Source organism: Coptis chinensis, chromosome 8 (genome assembly GCF_015680905.1).
Source record: "Coptis chinensis isolate HL-2020 chromosome 8, ASM1568090v1, whole genome shotgun sequence".
Classification (NCBI taxonomy): domain Eukaryota; kingdom Viridiplantae; phylum Streptophyta; class Magnoliopsida; order Ranunculales; family Ranunculaceae; genus Coptis; species Coptis chinensis.
Genome location: NC_141463.1, coordinates 75,653,222 through 75,676,337, shown reverse-complemented (window position 1 = coordinate 75,676,337; position 23,116 = coordinate 75,653,222). Strand labels below are relative to the sequence as shown.

The following is a 23,116-nucleotide window of genomic DNA, read 5'->3' as shown; positions in this document are numbered from 1 at the left end:
AGACCCTCATAAAGAGGAGAGGGAAGATATATATAGATCAGTTATGCAAGGTAGAGGGGGCGGGGGGGATATGAAACTACGAAAGACTACAAAGAAGCTATATGGCACAACCAGAACCAGAGTATTAAGACCCTCAGAAAGGGGAGAGGGAAGATATAGATCAGTTATGCAAGGTAGAGGCAACTGCTTTCAGCCGCAGCAGAGCTTGTTTGTTGTATTTTATTCGAATGTTTTAGTTCGAAAATGTACTTGTGTATTGCAAAGTAACTATGCTAGTCTGCTAGGTAAGTGAGCAAAAACAAAATTCAATGCAATGCGAGTTACAATGTGGTTTTGATTTCTAAACTATCAACAACCGTCAAATGACACTTTATTTTCGTTAAAGTGTATAATTCAGACGTTGCTCTGTATTAAGTGCGATTGTTTTGTAATCTGAGATATTAGTTGAAGTGACAAAATTTGAGAAATACATCAGAGTGCTCGTGGGCTGTGTAAAATCCTAATGGCAGCCTATGTGTTTATTTTCTTTTTTAAAAGTTATACTTGTGTACATTGCACGAGGCCACCAGGCAACTCGTGACTTTGTCCCAGGTACAGCGTGGAGGTGATTGTAGTCACCTTACATTAGGAATCCTCGAAGGCATGTGTGTGGAATAAACCGCGCCAAGAGCCGAACGGCGCATAATATACCGCAAGCGCGAAAAGCCCCATGCGATGGGCAACTCGCAATCAGCTTCTTCAACCGATCCACACTTTGTTTCTGCAACCAGGTAAACTCACCACTCTCTTCAACTCACTTCTCTCTCCGTCTCTTTTAAGTTCTATCTATAACACTGTTCAATACACAGGTCATTCTCACAGAAAGAACTCGAAGATCTGAAAACACTATTCACCTCTCTTGCTGCTCAATCCAACAGCAACTCTAAATTCATCTCTCCTTCTGTTTTCCAGGTTCAATTTTTAAATCCCCATATATTTTTTTTAAAAAATATTAACCAATAGTTTCAATCTTAACTCGATAGATTTTAATGAATAGCGTCTAAATATTTGCAGACTTATTTTCGGGTTCATGGACCACTTGGTGATAGGCTGTTCGACTTGGTTACGAGGAAACGGAAAGACCAAAAACTCACCTTTGAAGATCTTGTGATAGCTAAAGTAAGTTTTTTATTCAGCGGTTTCGTGTTTTATATATGTGCATTATTTTATGTTTTGACTAATCCTATCACTGAAAGGATTCTTTACAAAGGCTTGCTGCAATTATGGTCGATATGAACTATATTAGTTAAGCCAACTTGTTTTTGGCTCATGTACTTTGATCACATCCATTTGTTGAACAAGGATAGGAGTTGATAAAGTTGCGTATTGAAAAACATGGTAGTTTATTGAGCAATTGGCTGCTCGTCTCAAACTTGTGTTAAATATACTAGCAACTGCAGGGCAGTGGGGTGTGAGTGTTGTCGATGATGGAGAAGAAAGACATTGATGATGAAAGGTGCTATTAAAAATAAATAAATAAAAAGAAGAACGAAAAATTGTTGTAATAAATCTGTATATTACCAAACAATAGTATAATAAGACAGTGGGAATTGAGGAGTGCTAATCTCTTCTTGCCTTCTTGGGGATTCAGAGAGATGCCAAAATACATTTAGCCTCCCCTCACCCAAACCAATAGTTCCCTCCGCTCACAGATAAGAGTTGTTATAGAAATTGATCTTGAATGGGTGGAAACAACTTGATAGAGGAAACTGATATAATTTGATACTAGATTTTGAACCCGGGCATATGCCCGAGATCTTTTAGGTATTTTGCGTATATAAATCTCAATATTCGAACATTATTTATGTACTAAAACACTATTAAGGTCAAATGTGTTCTATGCTCCAATGCGCACTCTATCAATCTATCACATGTGTTCTATGCACTCTAGGTAAGGCATCCATTTCCGGTTGTGGTTTTGGTCTAGCACTTTTTGATGGAAAAGATTTAAGTTATATGTCTCTTTCACGGAAGTCTCCTATGAGTATAAGCTACTAAACCCAGTGACCTACTACTAACATTACTAACAATTTGCTTCATCTGCACATTCCCTCTCCTCAAGTATCACTTTTATAATGTGTGATTCATGTAATGTCGGACTGAGTGGAACAATAACATGTTAAACAAAAATTAATGGAGAGAACATAGTGTTTAGACTATTTTTGAACATACAATATAATTTCTTTAATTGACTATTATTTTGTGTAAATTTAATTAAACAAACAAACTAATAATTGAAACAATGCAAATCTTCAATAATTATCGCTAATATTGATGAATTCTTCTTTGTCGTCGGTTATGCATTACCAGTGGTGAAGATAAATAAAAAAATTCTGAAGATTTAAGGTCAACAATTTCTGAGGATCCCAATAGACATTTACGCATACTCTCCCATGTAAAGGTTTATATCAAAAAGTTCCCAGCTCATAAACATTGCCTCTTAAAAAAAAATACAACCAATGGCTTCTGTGTTTGATGGACTATTCAGACTTCAGGGCCGGGAGGACCAACTGTTTGCCTATTCCCATGGTTGACCTCCAAGTTGGCTGGAGTTATTGTTTGAAGCTAAGGCAGCTCTAGTGCCTTGGAGTCCTTGTGCTTATTTGGAGAGTTAAGTTAGATGATTCTTGCTGCAACGAAGGGGGATAATATTGAGATCTCTTAGTGGGTTCAGGGGATCGGAAAAGCTAATTCTGTCCCAACTCTAAGCCATCATCTACGTCTAAGCTATAGCATTTGAGAATTTTTTAATAACTGTTCGTTCTGTTGATAGTAGATTATGTAAAATTTCTTAAGGAGTCCGAGGATTCAAGTTAAAATTCTACTGTTACACAATTATCTCTTAACAAAAACCTCATTCAAAGTGTTGATGTTCTTGAATACTTATCGACTATCTATAGGCAATATATAGCTTGCAAATTCAAGGATCTTCTATAGCTTATTATCTTATCTTTGCAAAGAGCAAGTTGCAATTTCTTACTATATATATACAATCTATAGCTCACACATTCAAAGATCTTATATAGCTTAATTATTATCTCACCTATGCAAGAGCAAATCATCGTTTCTTTAGAGTATAGATGGGAAGATCGAAGTAAAGAACTTGATCATGTGGGGAATTATGAGAACCAAGACTGAAAGTATATATAGAAATTCCAATTGTATTATTTTGTTTGTCAATGAATCCGGAAAAGAGATTGAACTTGTACAGAACCGAAATTGGAAATAACGAAATACACTCGAACTCTTCAGCTATGTGTTCCAAAGAGAAATTGGATTTGTACAGAACCTATTTTATGGAAAGTGGAAATACCGAAAATACCATAATACACTCAAACTCTTCAAAGAAGCTGTGTGTTGTGTTGTGCAAAATCTATTTTCTTTAAAATGGAGTTTGATATTGACTTGCTGTGGACTCTGTAAAGATTGTATATTTACTGATGTTGCATCTGGAGCAGACTTATATAATTTTCTGAGCAAAATTGAAGACTCCCTACTTTTTGTCAGGCCCCGAGTCTCTAGAATCGCATGTTTGCTCTGGATGATATACCATTTGATTCTCTGGCATTTTCATCAATGTTGGTTACCTTGAATTTGGTATGTATGGTTCAGACGGCTATATTCTAGTAGTTTTAGATAGTACAGATATTTAAGCTATATTATGGTAGTTTCACATAGTACACATACTTGGTATCGATTGAATCTTCTTATATTGTCTCTGAAAAAAAGCTCAACGTATTAAATATTTTATGCCCCATCAAGAAAATATATATAAGTCGAGACTCGAGAGAGATAAGCGGAGGTAGTATAGAAAGCTTTGCCAATTTGGAGGTCTTTAGGTTTCTCAAGAAGTCAAGAGTTTTAATTAAGAGAGAAGTCTACGCGGCATTATAGGGTTTCTCAAGAAGTCAAGAGTTTTAATTGAGAGAGAAGTCTACGTGGCATTGTAGGGGCTATTAGAAAAGACTAACTCTCATATTAGAGTGCCACTTAGGAGAGAGAAAAGTCTCCATTAGAGGTCTCTACTTTAGGTCTTTAGGTTTCTCAAGAAGTCAAAAGTTTTAATTGAGAGAGAAGTCTACATGGCATTATAGGGTTTCTCAAGAAGTCAAAAGTTTTAATTGAGAGAGAAGTCTATGTGGCATTGTAGGGGATATTAGAAAAGGCTAACTCTCATATTAGAGTGCCACTTAGGAAAGAGAAAATTCTCCATTAGAGGTCTCTACTTTAGTATATAGATAGTAGATGCAAAGGTAAACAAGAAACTCCTACTTGTACCGCGAGCAATCATCTTGATAAAATTACAGATAAATAATATATTTTTATAGTGAGATTGCTGTAAATTGCTGGAATAATTCATTTAGATTTGCTCAACCCTGTTTATAAACAATAAGACTTGGTATAAGTAGGAGTAAAGGACACAGTTACATGTGGAAAAAATCTATTTATAATAAAAAGAGTATGCGTGGGATACTCTTTTGAAGTCTCACTGATGCATGAGCATGGATTATTAATTAATTAGTAGTTTCTATTTTGTTTGGTTTTCTAATTCAATTAGGAATAGGAATTAGATGGTTTCCTATTTGGTTTCTAATTAGGTTTAGTAGTTGTTTTTTTTTATATAAAGGCATATAGGCTTTCATTGTTAGGTTGGTTATTATTGATTATTAATTCTTAAAAAAAAAATCTTCATATTTGAAAGTTTAAACCCTAGATTTAGGTGTTTGATTTATTAAATTTTATTTATGTTCATCTATTGTTGAAGCTTCCGCCAACAAGATACATCAAATTTGGTATCAAGAGCCAATTGATTTTTGGGAATTTTTTTTTAAGGAAACACTGTTCACCGGAGCACTGTTCATCATGGGGTTATTGTTCACCGAACACTATTCACTGCGAAAAGATAAAAACTTTATTCAATTTTCTTGGTTAATTGTCATGGAGTATCGTAAGAGAAATAGAAGAGAGTCACCGCCGCCGCCCGATCATCAAAATTTCCATGCGTCGAAGTAGCCAATCACAATTATGGGAGAACTTACGATATGGATTGTAGCCGCCGCGAGAGTTTTACTCCTTCAAGAAGGTATGAACCTCCTTCACCTCCTCCATCACCGGTTGTTAGTTTGCGATGAAAATTCAAGTCAGAGAAGGGATGCGAATTTTCCTCCCACGAATCAATGTATGATTCCGATTCCGACCACACAGAGAGATGGTGTTTCCCCTCTTAAAAATTGTCACTACCACCACCATGGAAAAAAGTCACTTTTGTTAGTTAGGCGAACCCACGAACCTTCTCTTCCTACCAACAAGGCAAATTATCCAAAACAAGGAAACACCGATACAGTGATCCTGCATGGGAACATCCTCCACCGTCTAATTATGAAAGCGGCGGCAAATACCAACCTTTTGTTTCGAAAGCGACCTCTATAAGCTCGTGAATCGACAAACTTGTCTTTGCCATTGATCCCACGACGGACAAACACACCGACCACCAACCAAATGATCCAAGGAATGCTTCAAAAGATTCTACTTCTACACCAACCTGAAGATGATACAAAATCCCGGCGCCTTCATGTGGTTCGAATAGTATCTTGGTAAGTGAGGACAAATCCAACCAACTTTCAAAGATATGATACTTCTTTGTAAAGCATCATCTATTCCCTTCTCGACAACAACTATTATCAATTGAAGAGGAGAAACCCCTATTGGATTCTACAATGGTGCAACTTTCACCGGGGGCAGCTAAAAATATTAAGAAAGAAGAATCGGAAGTTCTTTTTGATCCTGGTATTTTTGTTTATTCTAAATATTACTTTTCTGGTTATTGTATTGGTCAACCAAGAATACCCGACGGAGATGAGGCATTAACACTTAGCCAGGCAACAAAGCATGTTCATTCAGTGAATTGGGGAAATAATGCATGGTACTCGGTTCTTTTTGCGAGTCATTACTTGGGCAAAATTCGAGGTTGACTTCCTTTGAACCACGGGAGGGTGACGTATACGACTATGAAGAGCTTTTGTGTGTTGATGGATTTTTATAACTCCAAACTTGAGGACGAGTTTCTTTCAAGCGGGGGAGTATGATGCATGAGCATGGATTATTAATTAATTAGTAGTTTCTATTTTGTTTGGTTTCCTAATTCAATTAGGAATAGGAATTAGATGGTTTCCTATTTGGTTTCCAATTAAGTTTAGTAGTTGTTTTCTTATATAAAGGCATCTAGGCCTTCATTATTAGGTTGGTTATTATTGATTATTAATTCTTTATGAATTGTTCTTCATGTTTGAAGGTTTAAACCTTAGATTTAGGTGTTTGATTTATTAAATTTTATTGATGTTCATCATCCATTGTTGAAGCTTCCACCAACAAGATACATCACTCACCCTCTAATCTTTCTTATCTGACCCCAATCTAATAATGGTAATCACCACCAAGCCTTCTTCTCTAACTTAAAGAATGGCCTTGCTGTCCTAATCCAAATGTTGCTTGCTAAATACATTCCCATCTGACTAATGGCTTAACCAGAATTTTCCTCAGTGATGTCAAAATAGTAGCTCAGGACTTCCTTAGTTTGAGAAAGTTGGCTCCCTATATTGTATAGATGCTACTATGCCCCTTTTCTATGTAAATTACTAATTTGCCACATATCTGTGTCTAAAGGTTAGACAAATACACTATATACTCCAATGTGATCGATCTATTTCCTTATGTCATAGAATTTATTGTTTTCCACATGTGATCTTAAGTTTTGCTTTTATCTAATTATGAACTCAACTTAAACCTTGTCCTTGGGGCCACCACAAATTCTGTTTCCTAATAAGAAACATAAAACCACCCCGAAATGTGTTGACGTATAAGTGTCGTTTTTATGTAGGGGATATATGAGAAAGGAACAAGAGATGAAATAGAAGAGTTCATTTATCAATTACTGGATGTAACAGGAGATGGCATCTTGACAAGGTATAACCAAATTTTAGCAATTTGTAGCCTCTTTGCATAGTATCTTAGAGATCTGTCATTGCATTTTGTGGGTTGAAATTTATTGACGATGGACATCCAACTTAAAACCAATTGGTGATAAGTGGAGAGGCCTAGGAACTTATATATTTCAATGCAAGGCTTAACATATCCCATGTGGGACTCAACATCTCTCAACACTCCCCCTCACGTGTGGCATTACTTGAGCCTAACACATGGACCAACATATTAGGTGACATGGAGAGGAAACAGGCCCTTTGGGCCAACAACAATTGCCCTCTGATACTATATTGAAGATGGGCGTCCAACTTAAAAGTTAAAACTAATTGGTGATAAGTGGAAAGACCTAGGAACTTATATATTTCAATGCAAAGCTTACATATCCCATGTGGGACTAAACATCTCTCAACAAAATTTATATGGTGTCAAACTGTAGGATGAGCGGTAACTTATTTTTGCTTAATTTTATGCTATTCTGATTCTTAAAAACTTTGCGTAGCTAAAACATGTTGATTTCATGTGTGAAGGAATTAAAAGCAATGTACACAAGTCCTACTTATCCCATGTGGGACTAAACATCTCTCAACAAAATTTATATGGTGTCAAACTGTAGGATGAGCGGTAACTTATTTTTGCTTAATTTTATGCTATTCTGATTCTTAAAAACTTTGCGTAGCTAAAACATGTTGATTTCATGTGTGAAGGAATTAAAAGCAATGTACACAAGTCCTACTTATGCCCTGCCCGCACCCTCGCCCCCCCAACCAAGTTGCAAGGTCCAACCCTTTATATTTTTGATGATGGTGTGTGTGTATCCCTAACCTTTTATTTTTCCAATCAAAATTCTTTAAGCGCACATTCATTTCTAAAGTATTTTTCGGAAGAAAGTTCTTAGTTTTTTAATCAATAAAAGTTAAGTTGGTGTTCCAATTGATCCAAATGATTACATAGTAAATATGTTACATAGAATAGACTTGCAGTTAGCTTCTGAATCATGTTGTATATGTTGTTTATTACTTTTTAAGTATAGTAGTCTCAGTATTTAAGGTTTTACTGTAAAGGCTACATGAAAATGACTATAAAGTTATATGTCAGGACCGATGTAGAAGCTGTTTTAAACGCAATCCTTGATGCCATTTTTTGTCCAAAAGATGCTGAGTCTGGAATGAGTTCACCTAAGGGTAGCATTGACGTATTTCTAAATGCTGGAACGTTTTCCAAAAAACTAGAAGGATTTGCTGAAAATAGTATGACCTTTGAAGATTATAAAAGCTGGTGTAGCTTTCTGCCATCTGTCAGGAAGTTTCTCGGAAGCTTGTTAATGCCCCCATATACAGGTGTTCTTCGATTTCATACTTTTATGTGTGCATGATCTATAGAATGATAAAGTAATAAGGCAACCAGCTGCTCCGGTATAATAATGCCAAAATATGATGCTTATTGTTACTCAAAAAGACTTGTTTGGAAGTCCATGTACACATGCCACATTATCCCCTCACGACAATAAGGGGAACCTTATTGGACGACTCCATTTTGTGGTTACAGAACTTCCCTTTTGTGGTTACGGAACTTATGGTCTTTCCTAATTGATTTGAGTCGTCTTGTAGTTAATCCTGAAGCAATTGACTTGTCCCTGAAGTGATTGGCTTACATGCTATTCACTTATAACTTCTAAAATTATTTATATATTTATTGTGCATGTCAATATTTCTGCTAAGTAATTTCATTTATTTACTTACCAACAGGGTCTAGCTTTTAATTTAGTTGTTATAAATCATTAGCAATAACCTGAACTTTTAGATGTTTCTACTTCAAGAATACTTCTTAGAGTGAATGTGATTATGGATTATCTTATCTCTGATAAAATACATCTTTGCGCAGGGAGACCTTGTTTTCAAGTTCCTCATCTACTTTCAGGAAACATTGATTCTAATATACTTTTGTTAAGGAGAGAATATGCATGGCATATAGCGGGCACTCTATCTCAACATCAACTGGAAGAATGGAAGCTTTTGTACCATAGTTCAGTGAATGGTCTTAGTTTCAACACTTTCTTGGGCAGCATATCGTGAGTATCTATGCTTTCCTTAGTTTGATCTGCCATCAAGTAGATTATCATAATGGTTAAACAGTCATGGGCAGTAGTGTTACCTTTGTAAGGTAGGTTCGTTGAAGCACATTGAATCTATTTTTCACTTACCTAGTACCCTATGTCACATGGATACAAAGTGTCCGACACTGAACTACCAAAGCTCGAGGTCAAGGTATATCACATACAATATGCATTTGTGTTGTGTCAGACATGGATATGTGGACACATATGCGACAAAGATTATTTTTAAGATATGCCATAACATAGAACATATGTAATGTTGATGTGAGTTTTGTTATTGTATCATATGGAAACAGATGTAACGGGCACATTGAGAATTTGAGATACTCTGTTATCTTATATTTAACTGCCTGGTTATTACTAAACTGTCCTTGTCAGATTTTCTTTTTTCCTGGAGCACTGCTTTTCTCCTTCAGTTAGAAAGCTGAATATTTAATTTATGTTACACTACAGGGCTGGAGAAGGGTCAACGGTGCTAATTATCAAGGATAAAACTGGTTACATATATGGAGGCTATGCATCTCAGCCTTGGGATAAACATAGTGGATTCTATGGGGATATGAAGTCCTTGCTTTTCCAGCTATATCCTATGGCATCCATTTTCCGACCTACAGGGGCAAATAGTAACTTGCAATGGGTAAGGTTTACTTGTATAAATAATTAGAAGCATATTTATTATTCAGAAGTTGTTTGAAATTAAGAATTCCAGTTTTTAGTCTTTCTGCTGATTCTCTAATTAATCCAATTCCAGCTTCTCTATGTTTTATCACTTAAGCTAGCAATTTGTTGTCCTTAGGCATATCATACTTCTTACCCCATCATCCAAGCCTTATTTCCAGTTAATTGTATCTGCTTTTCTGTATATCTTTCTGTTACCTAGTAAAGCACTTGTGTTTTCTATGAACTATAATGTATCCTTTATTTTTACTCCAGCCATATACTATTGTACAATATTACTACTTTAATTCAGTTTCCCAGATAGTCGTAATATACGGGCAGCTGAAGTTTTATCTTACTCGTTTCTGTTGAGTTTTTTATCGTAAGTGTACTCCAAGAATTTTGATATGTGTTGTCACATTTAGATAGTTTTCATTTTCAAGCTACTAAACATTGAAAAATCAGGGCATATGTTTCTCTTGAATCAACACCTTTTATGTAGAGATGGCAAACTCATCCTTTGGTCTTGCTTTGGCAAACTCATCCATAGTATATAATTATATTTAGGGTGAACTAGTGTTACCCCCCCACTAGATGAGCCAATTAGGATTTCCCCCCCACTAGATGGGAAATTAGGGTCTCCCCCCTAAACACACGGTCAACTTGGTTTGACCGTTAACTTTCAAGTCAAACAACAAAAAATGACATAAATGCCCCCACCTAATTAAAATTGAACATTTTCTTTTTGAAAATAATGAGGGCATTTGTGTAATTTTCAATTGTTTGACTTGAAAGTTAACGGTCAAACCAAGTTGACCGTGTGTTTAGGGGGGAGACCCTAATTTCCCATCTAGTGGGGGGGTAATACTAGTTAACCCTTATATTTAAGTGTATATTCATTCACATCACTGGAAGATGAGAAGTTCATTATGAATTGCTGTGAGAAATTCATCCATACATATCAGGTTTACATGTACCAATTTTACGTCTCATTGCTAAAGATTGACCAATCTAATTTTTTATTGCTTTTATTTGTCGTGGGTGGCCATTGTGTCAATCATAGTTCCCTCAGTTTGTCCTTATGGAGGTGCATGTCAGGATCTAGGCATACACAAATTTTTACAAAACTATGTATAGCATTACTCTGTCATTGTCTTATCATTTTAGTATTATTTAGTGTTTCTATTAGTAATGGGTATGCATCGATAGTGTGCAGTGAATTTCACTTCGGGAAGCATTCCTAACGGACTTGGTTTTGGAGGACAAGTAAATCACTTTGGCCTGTTCCTTTCGGCAAGCTTTGACCAAGGCCACACATTCACCAGTAGCACTTTTGGCAATCCATGCCTTTCCAAGGCTACTCAAATAAATCCAGAGGTGATAGAATGCTGGGGAGTTGTATCGAAAGTGCACCAACAGGAAAAGTCTGACACTATCAAGGGTAGTGTGTTGGATAGGTTCAAGGAGGATCGACACATGCTCAACATGGTTGGTCTTGCAAATTCAAGCGAATGATTCTGGTGATCAACTTCTTATCTAAAACATCAAAATATGTACCATTTGCAGGTAGTTTTGATCAATCCTGACATCAGGAACCTTTTTGTGCAGAATGCTATTTGTAATGTGTATTAGTGTATATACCATAGAACTGCTTCCGGCGTCTTCTATTTCTTTTTTTCCCCCATTTCTTGTGAATTTATGTTATGATCTTTGTTTTCCCGCAGCTTTCTTCAGAAAAATATAAAATAAGTTAATGACTTTATACACTGATTATAATTTTTTATTCGACGGTAGAGTTTGCCAGGGGAACTCTGGAATGTACTTTACAGTTGTGGATTCGTTGTTCTTTCCTTTTCTTTTTGGAACACAAGCGGGCTTTATACTGTTCTGCTTCTGGTTAGAGTTGTTGGGAGGCAGGTTCTAGCACGGGCCACTTGAAACCACCATTAATGGTATCATTTTTGCTAACAGTAACAAATTTTGCTTGCTGAAACCTACATTTTTATCTTATTCAGGATTGCTAGTTGGGGCGACACTGTGACAGGTTTTGAGAGATATGTTTGTCGACAAGCTTGAAACCTAAATGTTTTTGCCATCGGGCTTATTACGGAGATAGTGTATCTGTTTTGACCAGCACTGGAGAGGCAGGTACATGTTTGAGCTCTTAGAGTTTCAGTGTAGTGAATTACTAAACTTGAGTTTTTTTCCAATTACCAAATGTCACTATGTCGTTGAGAGGCTTACAAATGTTGACTTTTTTCGTTGCTTTTAGGAAGGGGATAAAAGTAAAAATAAATGCTTTTAGCAAGGGGATAAAAAAACAAAAAAAAAGGGTGGAGAAATCGAGAAAGTACATTTATAAAAAAAGCACAATTTTATTTACAACGCCAGAATTCGAAATATACAATGCATAGGTGAGGCCATTTTGTTTCTGATTGAATAGGCTCCATTGTTTAATTTATTGTGAATCAGAAACATCTATATTGCAATCGAACACGTTCAATCACAATCCCGTATATACAATAATTATTGGTTTCTTTCAACATCTTAATTAATTCCTTACACTATATTAAACAAAGATTGTATGAGATTCACCAACTAAACTCTATGGACTAAGATAAGTAGTTATAATATGCATTTATAATAACTCTCAAACTCGTTAAAGATCACGACGTACAAGTGAGGAGCTTTTGCACAGGTATTTTGCACGCATTGGAGGAAACTCATTCCTGATGAAAAACCGAGAAGTATGACAATTGACTTGCAAATATAGCATTGCAGAACCAAAAGAATATGACAATCCGTAAGTACCATTACCATTTCGTGAGACCAACTGCATCTTCTTCTTTTGTGAAAGCCCAATCACCTGCATCTTTTTTCTTCTCTAAAAGTCCAAAGATAGTCAAAATCGCAGTAAAACAAGTTAGTATCCAGCCCACCATCGTCTTTCGTTAGCCCAAGACGTAACAACTCGATGGGAAATGTTCATGGCTCAAAAAAGGTTTCGGGACCCTAAAATGGTTGTGGCCCAGTACGGTTACTTGTTCTCTCTTTTAGGCTCTTAGCCTTAGCTTATTTATCGAAAATCTTCGTATCAATTTTTCCTTAATAATCAGCATGTTGATGTGTTCAACACATGATCATGTAGCATCTATTGTCGTGCACTTTTTTTTTTAATCTGGACATGGCATTCACGTCATTTTTTGGAAAGTGAAAGTGAAATTCACTCTAATACTATTATAGGATTATGAGGATGGTGCAACCCTCTCGAATCTTCACAATTTTCTTAACTTTCCCACCAATGTACTCTTTTCACTTGCCTAAGGATAAAAATGCCTCATTAGGCTGATAGATACATATCAGTAGGTAATACAAGAACCGTCCAACCACCCATTTGAAAGCCTCTAATAAGATCAAATTACAAACATTTGACAATGATCCCTCATTGGTCAAAATCAAATGAGAAAAGCTAGCGTACAGGACTGGCCTCTTATGTGCAAGGTTTATGTTTCAACGAAGATTCTGAACTTCTACACTTGAAACGTCTACGTTTAATATTCACACTTGGAAACGGAAACGCCAAGCCGGGCTACTCTTTAATGAGATGACTACAATGCATTGTCCTCCACCTTAACAAGTGGGCAAGCTAGTCTAGGAACAATCCTTAACAGCAACAGAGGTAGGACGTCAAAGATTAAAGGGAAAATGCTGGTTTGCTACACATCATATAGCATGTATACAAGACCTCAATTTCGTTGTATGCTTGGAGTAGTAAAATACGGATAGTATAGAAGAGGGCAGTTCTGTAAAATAAACTTTATCATCGTGAAAAAAAAAATAGTAAAATAAAATAGAACTTGCAAAGACAAATAAAAAATTCAGGGGAAAGCTCTGCTGAACTGTAGTAATTTACTATTCAGGGAATAACTCTCAAGAACAAAAATGCCGAAAAAGTAATTCTCAAGGACACTTTTTATTTTTATAACTCTCAAGGACCGGGTAGATGAAATGTCATACCCTTGACGTGAAATAAAAAACGGATCGGGTAGATAAAATGTCAAGTGAAAATAATTAATGGCCCGACCCAGACGAAACGACCTCGTGTATTTAGTATGAACATTGAATGTTCACAGTCATTAGGTATAAATATTGATTGGGTATGAACATTCAATGTTCATAGTCTTTTGGGTATGAACATTCAATGTTTGGATATGAACATTCAATGTTCACAGTCCTTGGGTATGAATATTGATTGGGTATGAACATTCAATGCTCATACTCTTTTGGGTATGAATATTCAATATTCACAGTCCTTGGGTATGAATATTGATTGGGTATGAACATTCAATGTTCATAGTCCTTAAGTATGAACATTCAATATTCATAGTCCTTTGGGTATGAACATTCGATGTTCATAGTCCTTGGTCCTTTAGGTATGAACATTCGATATTCATAGTCTTTAGGTATGAATATTGATTGGGTATGAATATTGAATGTTCATAGTCCTTTTGGTATGAACATTTTGTATAAGGTACATTCACCTATTTGGATATGAACAATCATTGTTCATACACCAGCAGAAGGTATGAACACTCATTGTTCATAAAAAATGAAAAGGGTAAAATTGGAAAATATTTATTTTAAATCCGGGTCATTTGTCCTCGAGGGTTATTTTCACGAAAAGGGTATAACCGGCATTTTAAAAAATAAAATGGCGGGACTTATTTTGTCCTTGAGAGTTACTAAATTTGAAATCGTGGGTTAGTGAGTTACTAATTGCTAGAATTTGTCCTTGTGAGCTACTCACCAAAAACCGTGTCTTCTAGACTTCATTTTCTCCAAAATTGGGTATTAGGCCCAATTTCTTGCTTACTATTTCTTCTTTGAACAAAACAAACATTCTCAAACAGGTGTTATTAACCGACCGCACTCTAAACCCATTTAGATGCACAACCCCGACAAAGGCACACCACAACTCCAACATCTGATGCCTATCTGTAAGTACGAATGAAGGTTACAAAACATATTCTCTTAACATTAAAGTCATGCCCACCGCTACAAATCCTACAATCACCTGAAGTATTCAAATTCAACCTATAAGAGCATTCCCAATACATGCAGTCGATTATTATTCACCTCCACGTAAGCAGTATTTCTCCTCTTTTCCACCGTTTTGGTGAAAAACAAAATGAGACTGACTGCAAAGGTAAATATTAATCTCGGACAGGATGTTAAATTCTGTCTGGACATAAAAATCGAAAAAACACTCCAGATGGAATGAAACATCTCATCTGAAATTAAAAAAATAACCGAAAAAAAGAGTCGAAAAATCACACGTGACGGAATGAAACATTTCGTCCGAAAAAAAAACCCATTTTTTTTTAAAAAAAAAAAAACACGAAACGGAATCCAACATTCTGTCCAAAGTTCACAACTCAGCCACTATTTCGGTTGAAAATTTCACCTTCGTTTTGACTTGGGAAAATAGTCACCACCATATTCACCTTTGCATTGGGCAAAGGTTTTGAACAAAAAAAAGGTGAATAAAGTCACAGACCCACCCGACCTGCATTGGGAATGCTCTAACAAACTACTTCACGTGAATGACACACCAAAACCCATCCAGTTGAAACATCACACAAAAATGCTATCGTACAATTTGAAAATTAACACAATCAACTTTGTTCTCTCAATTGCAGGAAAGACATAACTGTTAAAAGCCAAATAGGAAACACCAAACAGGCCGCAGTCATGTGCCATAATTACGAAGAAAAGAGAATAAAAGAATGGGAGGAAGAACCTGAATCTAAGAAAGTACATGAATCAATTTGATGATAGAGAAATTAAAATCTCCACCCTATGAAAGAGACTGAGGTTCAAAAATGGTAACAAAAAGAAAATGCACTTCAGGACAGAGAATGGGGCACAAAACCTACTATCTAATGAGCATTCCACAAGAAAAACTAATGAACTGAAACAAACAAGAGAGCACAAAAGCACATCTCCATCCCAAACCACATGCATATCCAATTTATTTCGCGCATGTAAAAAAAACATGTAGGTAGGAAAGAAAACCTAGGCTTTAAAGAGAAGACCCATCTATATCCGCAATTTACCTCATTTTTTTTATATACTTGATCATTGCAAACATTGGAATTGCCCCTCCCAAGCAGGCAAGCACACACAGAAAAGATTAAGGCGGTATACGAGGGGTAAAGGGCTATGGAAGTAACCATTCATGATTGACAACATAACACAAATAAAAAAATCACAACCAGATTCAGATCCATGCCAACAAACTAAGCATAATACCAAACCCCAATCCATAAATGCAAAATTCCTTGCATCCTAACAAAAAATTAAGTATTGCAGTCATCAAATATCTCCATTGAACCAAGTAATAGAGTATAGTAACCATGAACATTTCAAGTCTTAAGCCATAGTTGCCTTAAAATGAAATAAAGTACCGATAACAACAGAAAAACACGAAACTAAAACAGTTCCAATAGGACAAAACCAAAATTAAACCAAGTCATTAAAATCCTCAGCTCTCAGAATCCCCAGCTAAGCGCAGCAACACCAACAGAACTGAAACAAACCACAGAACATTATAAAAAAAAAAACATTTACATAGTTATCAATTTCACTAAAAGAAAATATCCCTATTAAAATCTATAATAGCAGTCATATTGAAATTATAGTCTTACAACTATAGTTTCAATACAACTATAGAACAAACATTTCTAACACATAAACCAACACAATTACCAGCGAAACATCAAATTAAAGTACGCCCAAGATTTTCAAAAATGCACTAGGCTTAAGCTTTGCATAATTTCATATTATTTTCAGCTTCTTTCACATTCTTTGATGACTTGACCCCTCGTAACTTCTTTAAATACTACAAACTACCTAATTAGGTTATGTTTTGAGCATTAAAACACCAAATTCTATTTTAAACCAAGGACCAAAATATCGCCGATATATCCGATATATACCGATTTTTTGTACACCGATATCGATATTTCCAATATATATCTACCAAATATTGAATTCTTTTTTTCCCGATATATATCAGAATTTCCGATATAAAACTTTATATCGCCGATATAATCGATATATACGATATTTACAATATATATCGTTTGACTTTTTGACCATTTTTTAATATAAATCCGATATTTCCAATATATTTTCGATATATTTCTGATATTTTTGATATTATATTTCCGATATATCCAATATTTCCGATATTTTAAATAATTTGAACTAGTCACAAAATAAATAGATATATCCGATATATATCGGTTTTTGAATACACCGATATCGATATTTTGGTCCTTGTTTTAAACTACAAACTTCCATCGTCCAAACTCCAAACATGTTTTTCCTCATTTTATTATTTACTTAATTTTATCGAGGCTTAAGACTCAAGCACCTAGCCTCGCCTCACAGTGAACCAAATTGTGCACCACATTTATGAACCAAATTCAAAATATTAAAACAGGTCTATTCATATAAGCTCAAAGTTCTCAAGTATCTCACAAATTCTACCACAATAACATGAGAATCATCTAAATCAACTATCTCTATTAAAACCACCACAAAAATGCAGCTCATAAGCCATAACTAGTAAGAGAAGTAATAACCTACAAGCAATCTTCAATTTGAAATCATACCCAAGACTGCTAAACCAAATCAAAACTACCCTAAAACCATTAAAGTATCACTCATCAAATTCCCCAAAACAGCATAAAAATCATTCAATTTTCAAATATCTACACTGAAACAAATAATAATAACTCATGATATATCATTCTTAAACCCAATCAATGATAAATAACATTTAATCTACCCCCATTTCCCACAACAGCAAGTGATACATAAACCTCCATGTCCAAAACCATTAAACAATCACAAAATAAAACGTACCCAAACACACAAACAACCCCATTTCATTAAAAAAAAAAAGTAAAAAACTTTACCAGTACCTCCTTTCACCGCCACCACGATCACCAACACCCTAACCACGGCCACCACCATACCCACCAACAAAAGGAGCATTCCTCTCAGGTTCAGCTTGCCTACTAACACCTTCTAAATCACCCATACCAAGAGCAGCATGCATATCCATAGTCTCCTTATCCACTTCAATAGTCTCAACTTTAATAGCAGATTCTTCAGGAACAAAATCCATCTCCTTTCTCTCTCTTCTTCTTCAAGTTTCAAAGATATCCCACGAACTGGTCCACGTTGGATACTTCTCTCTCTCTCGCTCTCAAAAATGCAAACTCAATTATTCAAATGACAAGGGACTGAATGATTGATTCTTATTTGAAGATTATAAGATGGTGATTGGATCCGCATATATTTAATTGGTAAAAAGAAGAATCTACCCGGTTGTTGGTATTTTCGATTTGATGCTTGGCCAACACAATAAACAAATATCTCTTCTAGATGGGAGAAGGTGCTCCTGCTAGAACTATGTTAAAAAAAAATCGTTTACCAGATTGTTCATTATGATAATTTGGGACTTGCAAATTTCTGGTTCCTTTGTTTTTTTTTTTTTTTTTTAAGTAATATACACTTGGAGGGTGTATACAACACAAAAAGTACAACTGGTGAGTGAGATCCTCACTTGAAAATCAAACTATAAATCCTTACTCAATAAACCTACCGGTACAGATCATACGCATGAATTACATTCGGCCAATCTAATGCAAGGTATCTAAATTGGTAGGTTTTCCCTTTGAAAACTATTGAGCATCCTTTCACATCTAACGCTGTGTGTTTCATTTGCATGTCTTTGGTTCCTACAACAAGTCTACAACCCTTTTAGTGTTACTTGATAAATTTCTTTACCAATTTCTTTTCCCAAATTTTCCCCCTGATAAACTTATTTGGATTTTGAACCTAATACACTAAGCGACTTAATCATGGTAGATTTAATGCAAGAACCTCTTAATAATAATTAAGCATTCATAATACAAATACAAATTAGTTGTTTCAGAGAGAAACTCACACAACATAATTAGAAAAACCAACTTCTACATTTTATCATGGTCTCATGGTTGGGGAAGAATAGGATTTGTAGTGCTGAAACCCCCATCAACAATAAGGTTAAGGCCACTCACATATTTAGCCTCATCACTAGCTAAATATAGCACTGCTTCTGCAATATCATCCGCCTTCAGCTGTACTCCTTTTAGATTTGCAGCCTGACCAAATATTTCCTCCACCTCTCTGTCTTCCTCAACATTCATCATGCTCCTTGCCATTGTTGTTGCAACTGCGTAAGGAGAAACACAATTCACTCTTATTCCATGTTGTCCCAACTCGACACACAAGCTCTTTGATAATCCTACCACAGCATGCTTTGACATAGTATAATGCGGTATTCCTCCTCCAGGGCGGAGCCAGAAATTTGAGTGAGGGTGAGCCACCCAGACAACCAAACATACAAAAAAAAAATAATAACTAATTTCTTTTAAGTAATAATTCAAACTTAACCCAACTACAAAACAAGTATATTTCGAACATCAAATATCTTATAAAAGGATACAATAGGAACATTAGATCAAGAGTCTCTAAAATGTAATATCCGGAGAAGAGGGCAATAACCGGTAGAAAGCGTTGACAACTAGACAATGTGGAATATTGAAGTGAACGGGTAAATGTCAACGCTAAGGTATGCAACCCTTTGCAAAAACTTGAGGCAGAGACTGGCAAGCAGAGCATTGTTGCGAGAGTAAAAGATCTCAATATGAGCATTTTAATATTTTAAAATCCACCACTGAACAAATATATAATGAAAACACTAGTAGAACAAGATCACGGTGCAAATTCCTTCTTGAGCACGTACAAAAGCAGCTACCAAACGTCCCATTAACCAAGATCACATACGGAGTTTACCAGCTTCACTAACGAGTAACAAGTCCATTTCCACAACCTTAGACCAAAAGTCATCATATCCACGTAAGGACCTATTTACAGTCATTATTTTCCAACACTCTAGCATGGGTTGGAACATCTTCAATCTTTATAAGCAACACCAATATGGGATCTTGCGTCTGGTATAAAAATTCATCCCTAAGTCCCTAACACAACCTCTATTGACTAAAAAAAGTAAACTCCACCATTTAATTAAACACACCTCATGTCTCAGTCGGCAGTCGCAATAATGACAGCCATAATTAACACTAGAACACATTGACTCCCCTCAAAAACTCTTAAATACAACCATAAATGGACCTAATTAACCAGAATAGACAACCGACAAATTGCCCTTAGAGTTGTAAACCTAAGTATTTAGTGAATTCACGACAAGAAATTAAGTAAGAGTTGCCATTAAATAATATGGTCTAGGAATCAGTACAAAAAGATAAAAAAGAAGACAATAAATTAAATAATGTGAGTCTTACTTAGTTACTCCACAAGAAGTTAAGAAGAGTATAAATCTTTTAGTAGAATAATTGAGAAGGGAGTTAGGAAAGAGAAGTGGAGTGCGTGAGGGGTTTTTTTGTTTGGGTTTATGGCGTTTTTTTTTTCCGGAAAGTTGAGGGTGAGCCGGGGCGTACCCTGGCCCCCCTGGCTCCGCCACTAGGCTCCAGCTATAACCGAAGCAACACTTGCTGTGATGATTATACTTCCCTTCTTTGCTGGGATCATCACTCTCGCGACATGTTTAGCACCCAAGAATGAACCATAGGCATTTACATCGAAGACTCTCTTGAAATCTTCGCTTGTGCAGTTCACGACACTTTGACCAAATTCGCCACTGATGCCAGCATTATTGAACATGATATCAAGTTTCCCATGTTTAGCAACGGTGGTATCAATGGCATTTCTGACATCATTTTCTTGAGTAACGTCGCAATGAATGAACGATACATTTTCTCCCAAGCCTATCTCCTTGCAGAGTGAGTGGCCAAGGTTGTCTAAAATGTCCGCAATGACTACTTCAAACCATGGCTAACAAACAATCACCCTGTCGTCTCACCAATTCCCCTAGAACCACCAGTTATTAGTGCTACCTTACCTTCTAACCTGCAAAACAAGAATTCCTGGCTTTATTAGTTCTTTTAATTTAATCTTGATTTTGCGAAAAAACTAAAAGGCGCTATAAGTTAAAATCCATATACACATTTATACACCTCACCTTTTCGCTAAGGGTACCTGCTTAGAAATACATGTTGGGAAATTTCACTAGAAAGTCACACCTCAATCTAGCTATTTTCTATCCCAAATGATTTCAACTTTGAGCTCACACCAAATAAATCACCCACCCAAGACTTTGGTAGTTATCACAACAAACTCAAACAAGCAAAACCACTAATTTATCATCACCCATAATAAGCAAACAATAAATAAGGAAGTAAATAATGCAAAGAGACACAAAGATTTAGGTGGTTCAGTAAATGTTACCTACATCCACACAAGAGCCGAGTTTCCTTTATAGCAAAAATTGGAGAGTTTACAAGAGATATCAAGAATCAAGAACAAGAGGCCTCACTTAAACCCTAGCTCAATAGAGCTCCCACAATACCCAAGAAATGAATCTCTCAAAAGTTGTCTCAAAACCCTAATCTATTTCCTTTATATAGGTGTACAAAGAAAAAAGGTGAGAAAATGGGCTTTGGGCCGAAATTTTGTTAAACTGTCGAAATTCCGAAAAGTTTCAGAACTTTAGTTTCAAACGACACCATCAGGTCGTTGGGAGGTAAGCCAGCAACATTACTTCCAAATGGTGCATGTAGACCGCTCAGTGCTTTTCCCAAACGACTTCGCCAAGTCGTTTGGCTCTCTTCCCACACGATGCCAACATGTCGTTCAAGCTATTTCCAAGAGCATCATTCTCAAATGACCTCGGCAGGTCGTAGAGGCTTCGTAACATCGACGCTTCGACGTCGTCCAAGCTTGCTGGTGAGACACCGGAGTTTCGCTCGACGGTTCCACAGCCCAACAATACATGTCATCTTCACCTCAATCTAGCAAGTGAAAGGGGTCTGGGCTTTGGAGCTAGCGCGCAGCTCAAATGGTCTTGCATTTGTCGAGATTAGATATTGGAATATATAACAAAAGGCAAAGAGTAACAGGTGCTATGAAAAAGAATAACATATACATTATTTCTTACATAGAGTGACTCTAGATGAATTTAGCTCGTGTTATCCGTTTTTGTGATTGAGATATTAAACTTTTAAAACAGGTATGTCCCAGGAGAGCTTTGTAACAACTAACACCTGCAGTTCGTTCCAAAATTTTAAACAGGAACGCACCAAATATGTGCCATCATTTTAGGGACGCAGTTCACAGGAACGCTTAGGTTTTGTTCCAAATCTGTTCAGGAACAGATTTAATACATTCCAGAATCCATATAAGAAAAAATGGTGTATCTTCCTTTTAGAATAAACACAAATTATTAGAAGGGTTATTTAGACTTTGGTCCTACTATTAATAGCTTAAATTAGGTTTTGGTCCTATTTTTCAAATTTATTAGGCTTTGGTCCTACATCTATTTGTTGATTGTGAGTCAATATAGTTAACCCTGTTCAATCTGTTTGTATTTTCAAAATGACAACATTACCCTTCAGTGTGCTTGTCATGAGACACAGAAATCTCAAGTTTTCCACCAGCCACCATTATCATCTTTAATAAATTTAGAACCAACTGCTCTAGTCATGTTTACAACTCCCGATCAACCAAAACAAACATAATGCCCTAATTCTTTCAAATTCAAAGTAGAGTTAGCAAGATTTCAAATTGACTTCACATCACTGTTGAACAAAACTCCAAAAAATATTAACTATTTAAACTTACTTATGTTAATATAAGTTAAGTCACCTGTAATAAGAGACTCGTTTTCGAATCTCGCTGGAATAGTGGTAGCTTTTTTGTTAAGATGTTCATGTGAACATGAGAAAGAAGAAGAAAAAATTGTACCAGTTGTTATTAATGATAATTATGATAAAGAGGAAGGTGAGATTCTTGAAGAAGAAGATAATAAAGTGGAATCTAATGCTAAATCTGGTGAAACTAAGCCTGGAGGATAATTCAATCCGATATATTTCGGCCCCAGCTTTTATCGGTTGAATTGTAATTCAATTGTTTGGAGAATGAGTTTGAGGCATGTTTAGATTAAAAGGATATAAATTTATGTTTGTGATGATTGGTTTGATAGGGTGTTGAAATCATATGTTTTAGTGGAAAATGATATCGTGTTTAAATCACCTGCTAATAGGAGAGACTTGGAATCTGTTGATAAGGATTCTTATGAAACTGACGAAGCTGATGACAAGGATTATGAGTGTCACACCCCGAATTTCAACA

General features: G+C 35.9%; 1 protein-coding gene, 1 long non-coding RNA gene and 2 pseudogenes across 4 annotated transcripts; 1 reads left to right on the top strand and 3 right to left on the bottom strand.

Annotated features, from left to right (window-relative positions):
• The first annotated feature begins 589 nt into the window (after window positions 1-589).
• LOC147483080 (TLD-domain containing nucleolar protein) lies at window positions 590-11,928 on the top strand. 3 transcript variants are annotated; one of them, XR_015204524.1, is made up of 9 exons: window positions 590-770; window positions 849-951; window positions 1,054-1,158; window positions 6,917-7,002; window positions 8,116-8,357; window positions 8,902-9,088; window positions 9,587-9,770; window positions 11,000-11,356; window positions 11,806-11,928. XR_015204524.1 is itself a non-coding variant. In XM_086577355.1 (8 exons), exons 1-8 carry the CDS (start codon window positions 715-717, stop codon window positions 11,303-11,305), a joined length of 1,269 nt encoding a protein of 422 aa, XP_086433481.1. In that variant the 5' UTR covers window positions 590-714; the 3' UTR covers window positions 11,306-11,558. The 3 variants fall into 3 exon arrangements, 1 of the variants encoding a protein (XP_086433481.1); XR_015204523.1 differs by lacking the exon at window positions 11,806-11,928 and adding an exon at window positions 11,585-11,611; XM_086577355.1 differs by lacking the exon at window positions 11,806-11,928 and having other exon boundaries at window positions 11,000-11,558.
• Window positions 11,929-16,149: 4,221 nt separating this feature from the next.
• LOC147483079 (uncharacterized) lies at window positions 16,150-18,342 on the bottom strand. Its single transcript, XR_015206144.1, has 2 exons — window positions 17,782-18,342; window positions 16,150-16,378 (listed from the first exon to the last, which is right to left on the bottom strand). It is a non-coding gene; the product is annotated as an uncharacterized LOC147483079 (long non-coding RNA).
• A 513-nt stretch (window positions 18,343-18,855) lies between these two features.
• On the bottom strand, window positions 18,856-19,173 carry LOC147483078 (secoisolariciresinol dehydrogenase pseudogene; annotated as a pseudogene).
• A 1,216-nt stretch (window positions 19,174-20,389) lies between these two features.
• Window positions 20,390-22,429, bottom strand: LOC147483077 (secoisolariciresinol dehydrogenase pseudogene; annotated as a pseudogene).
• Window positions 22,430-23,116: the final 687 nt, after the last annotated feature.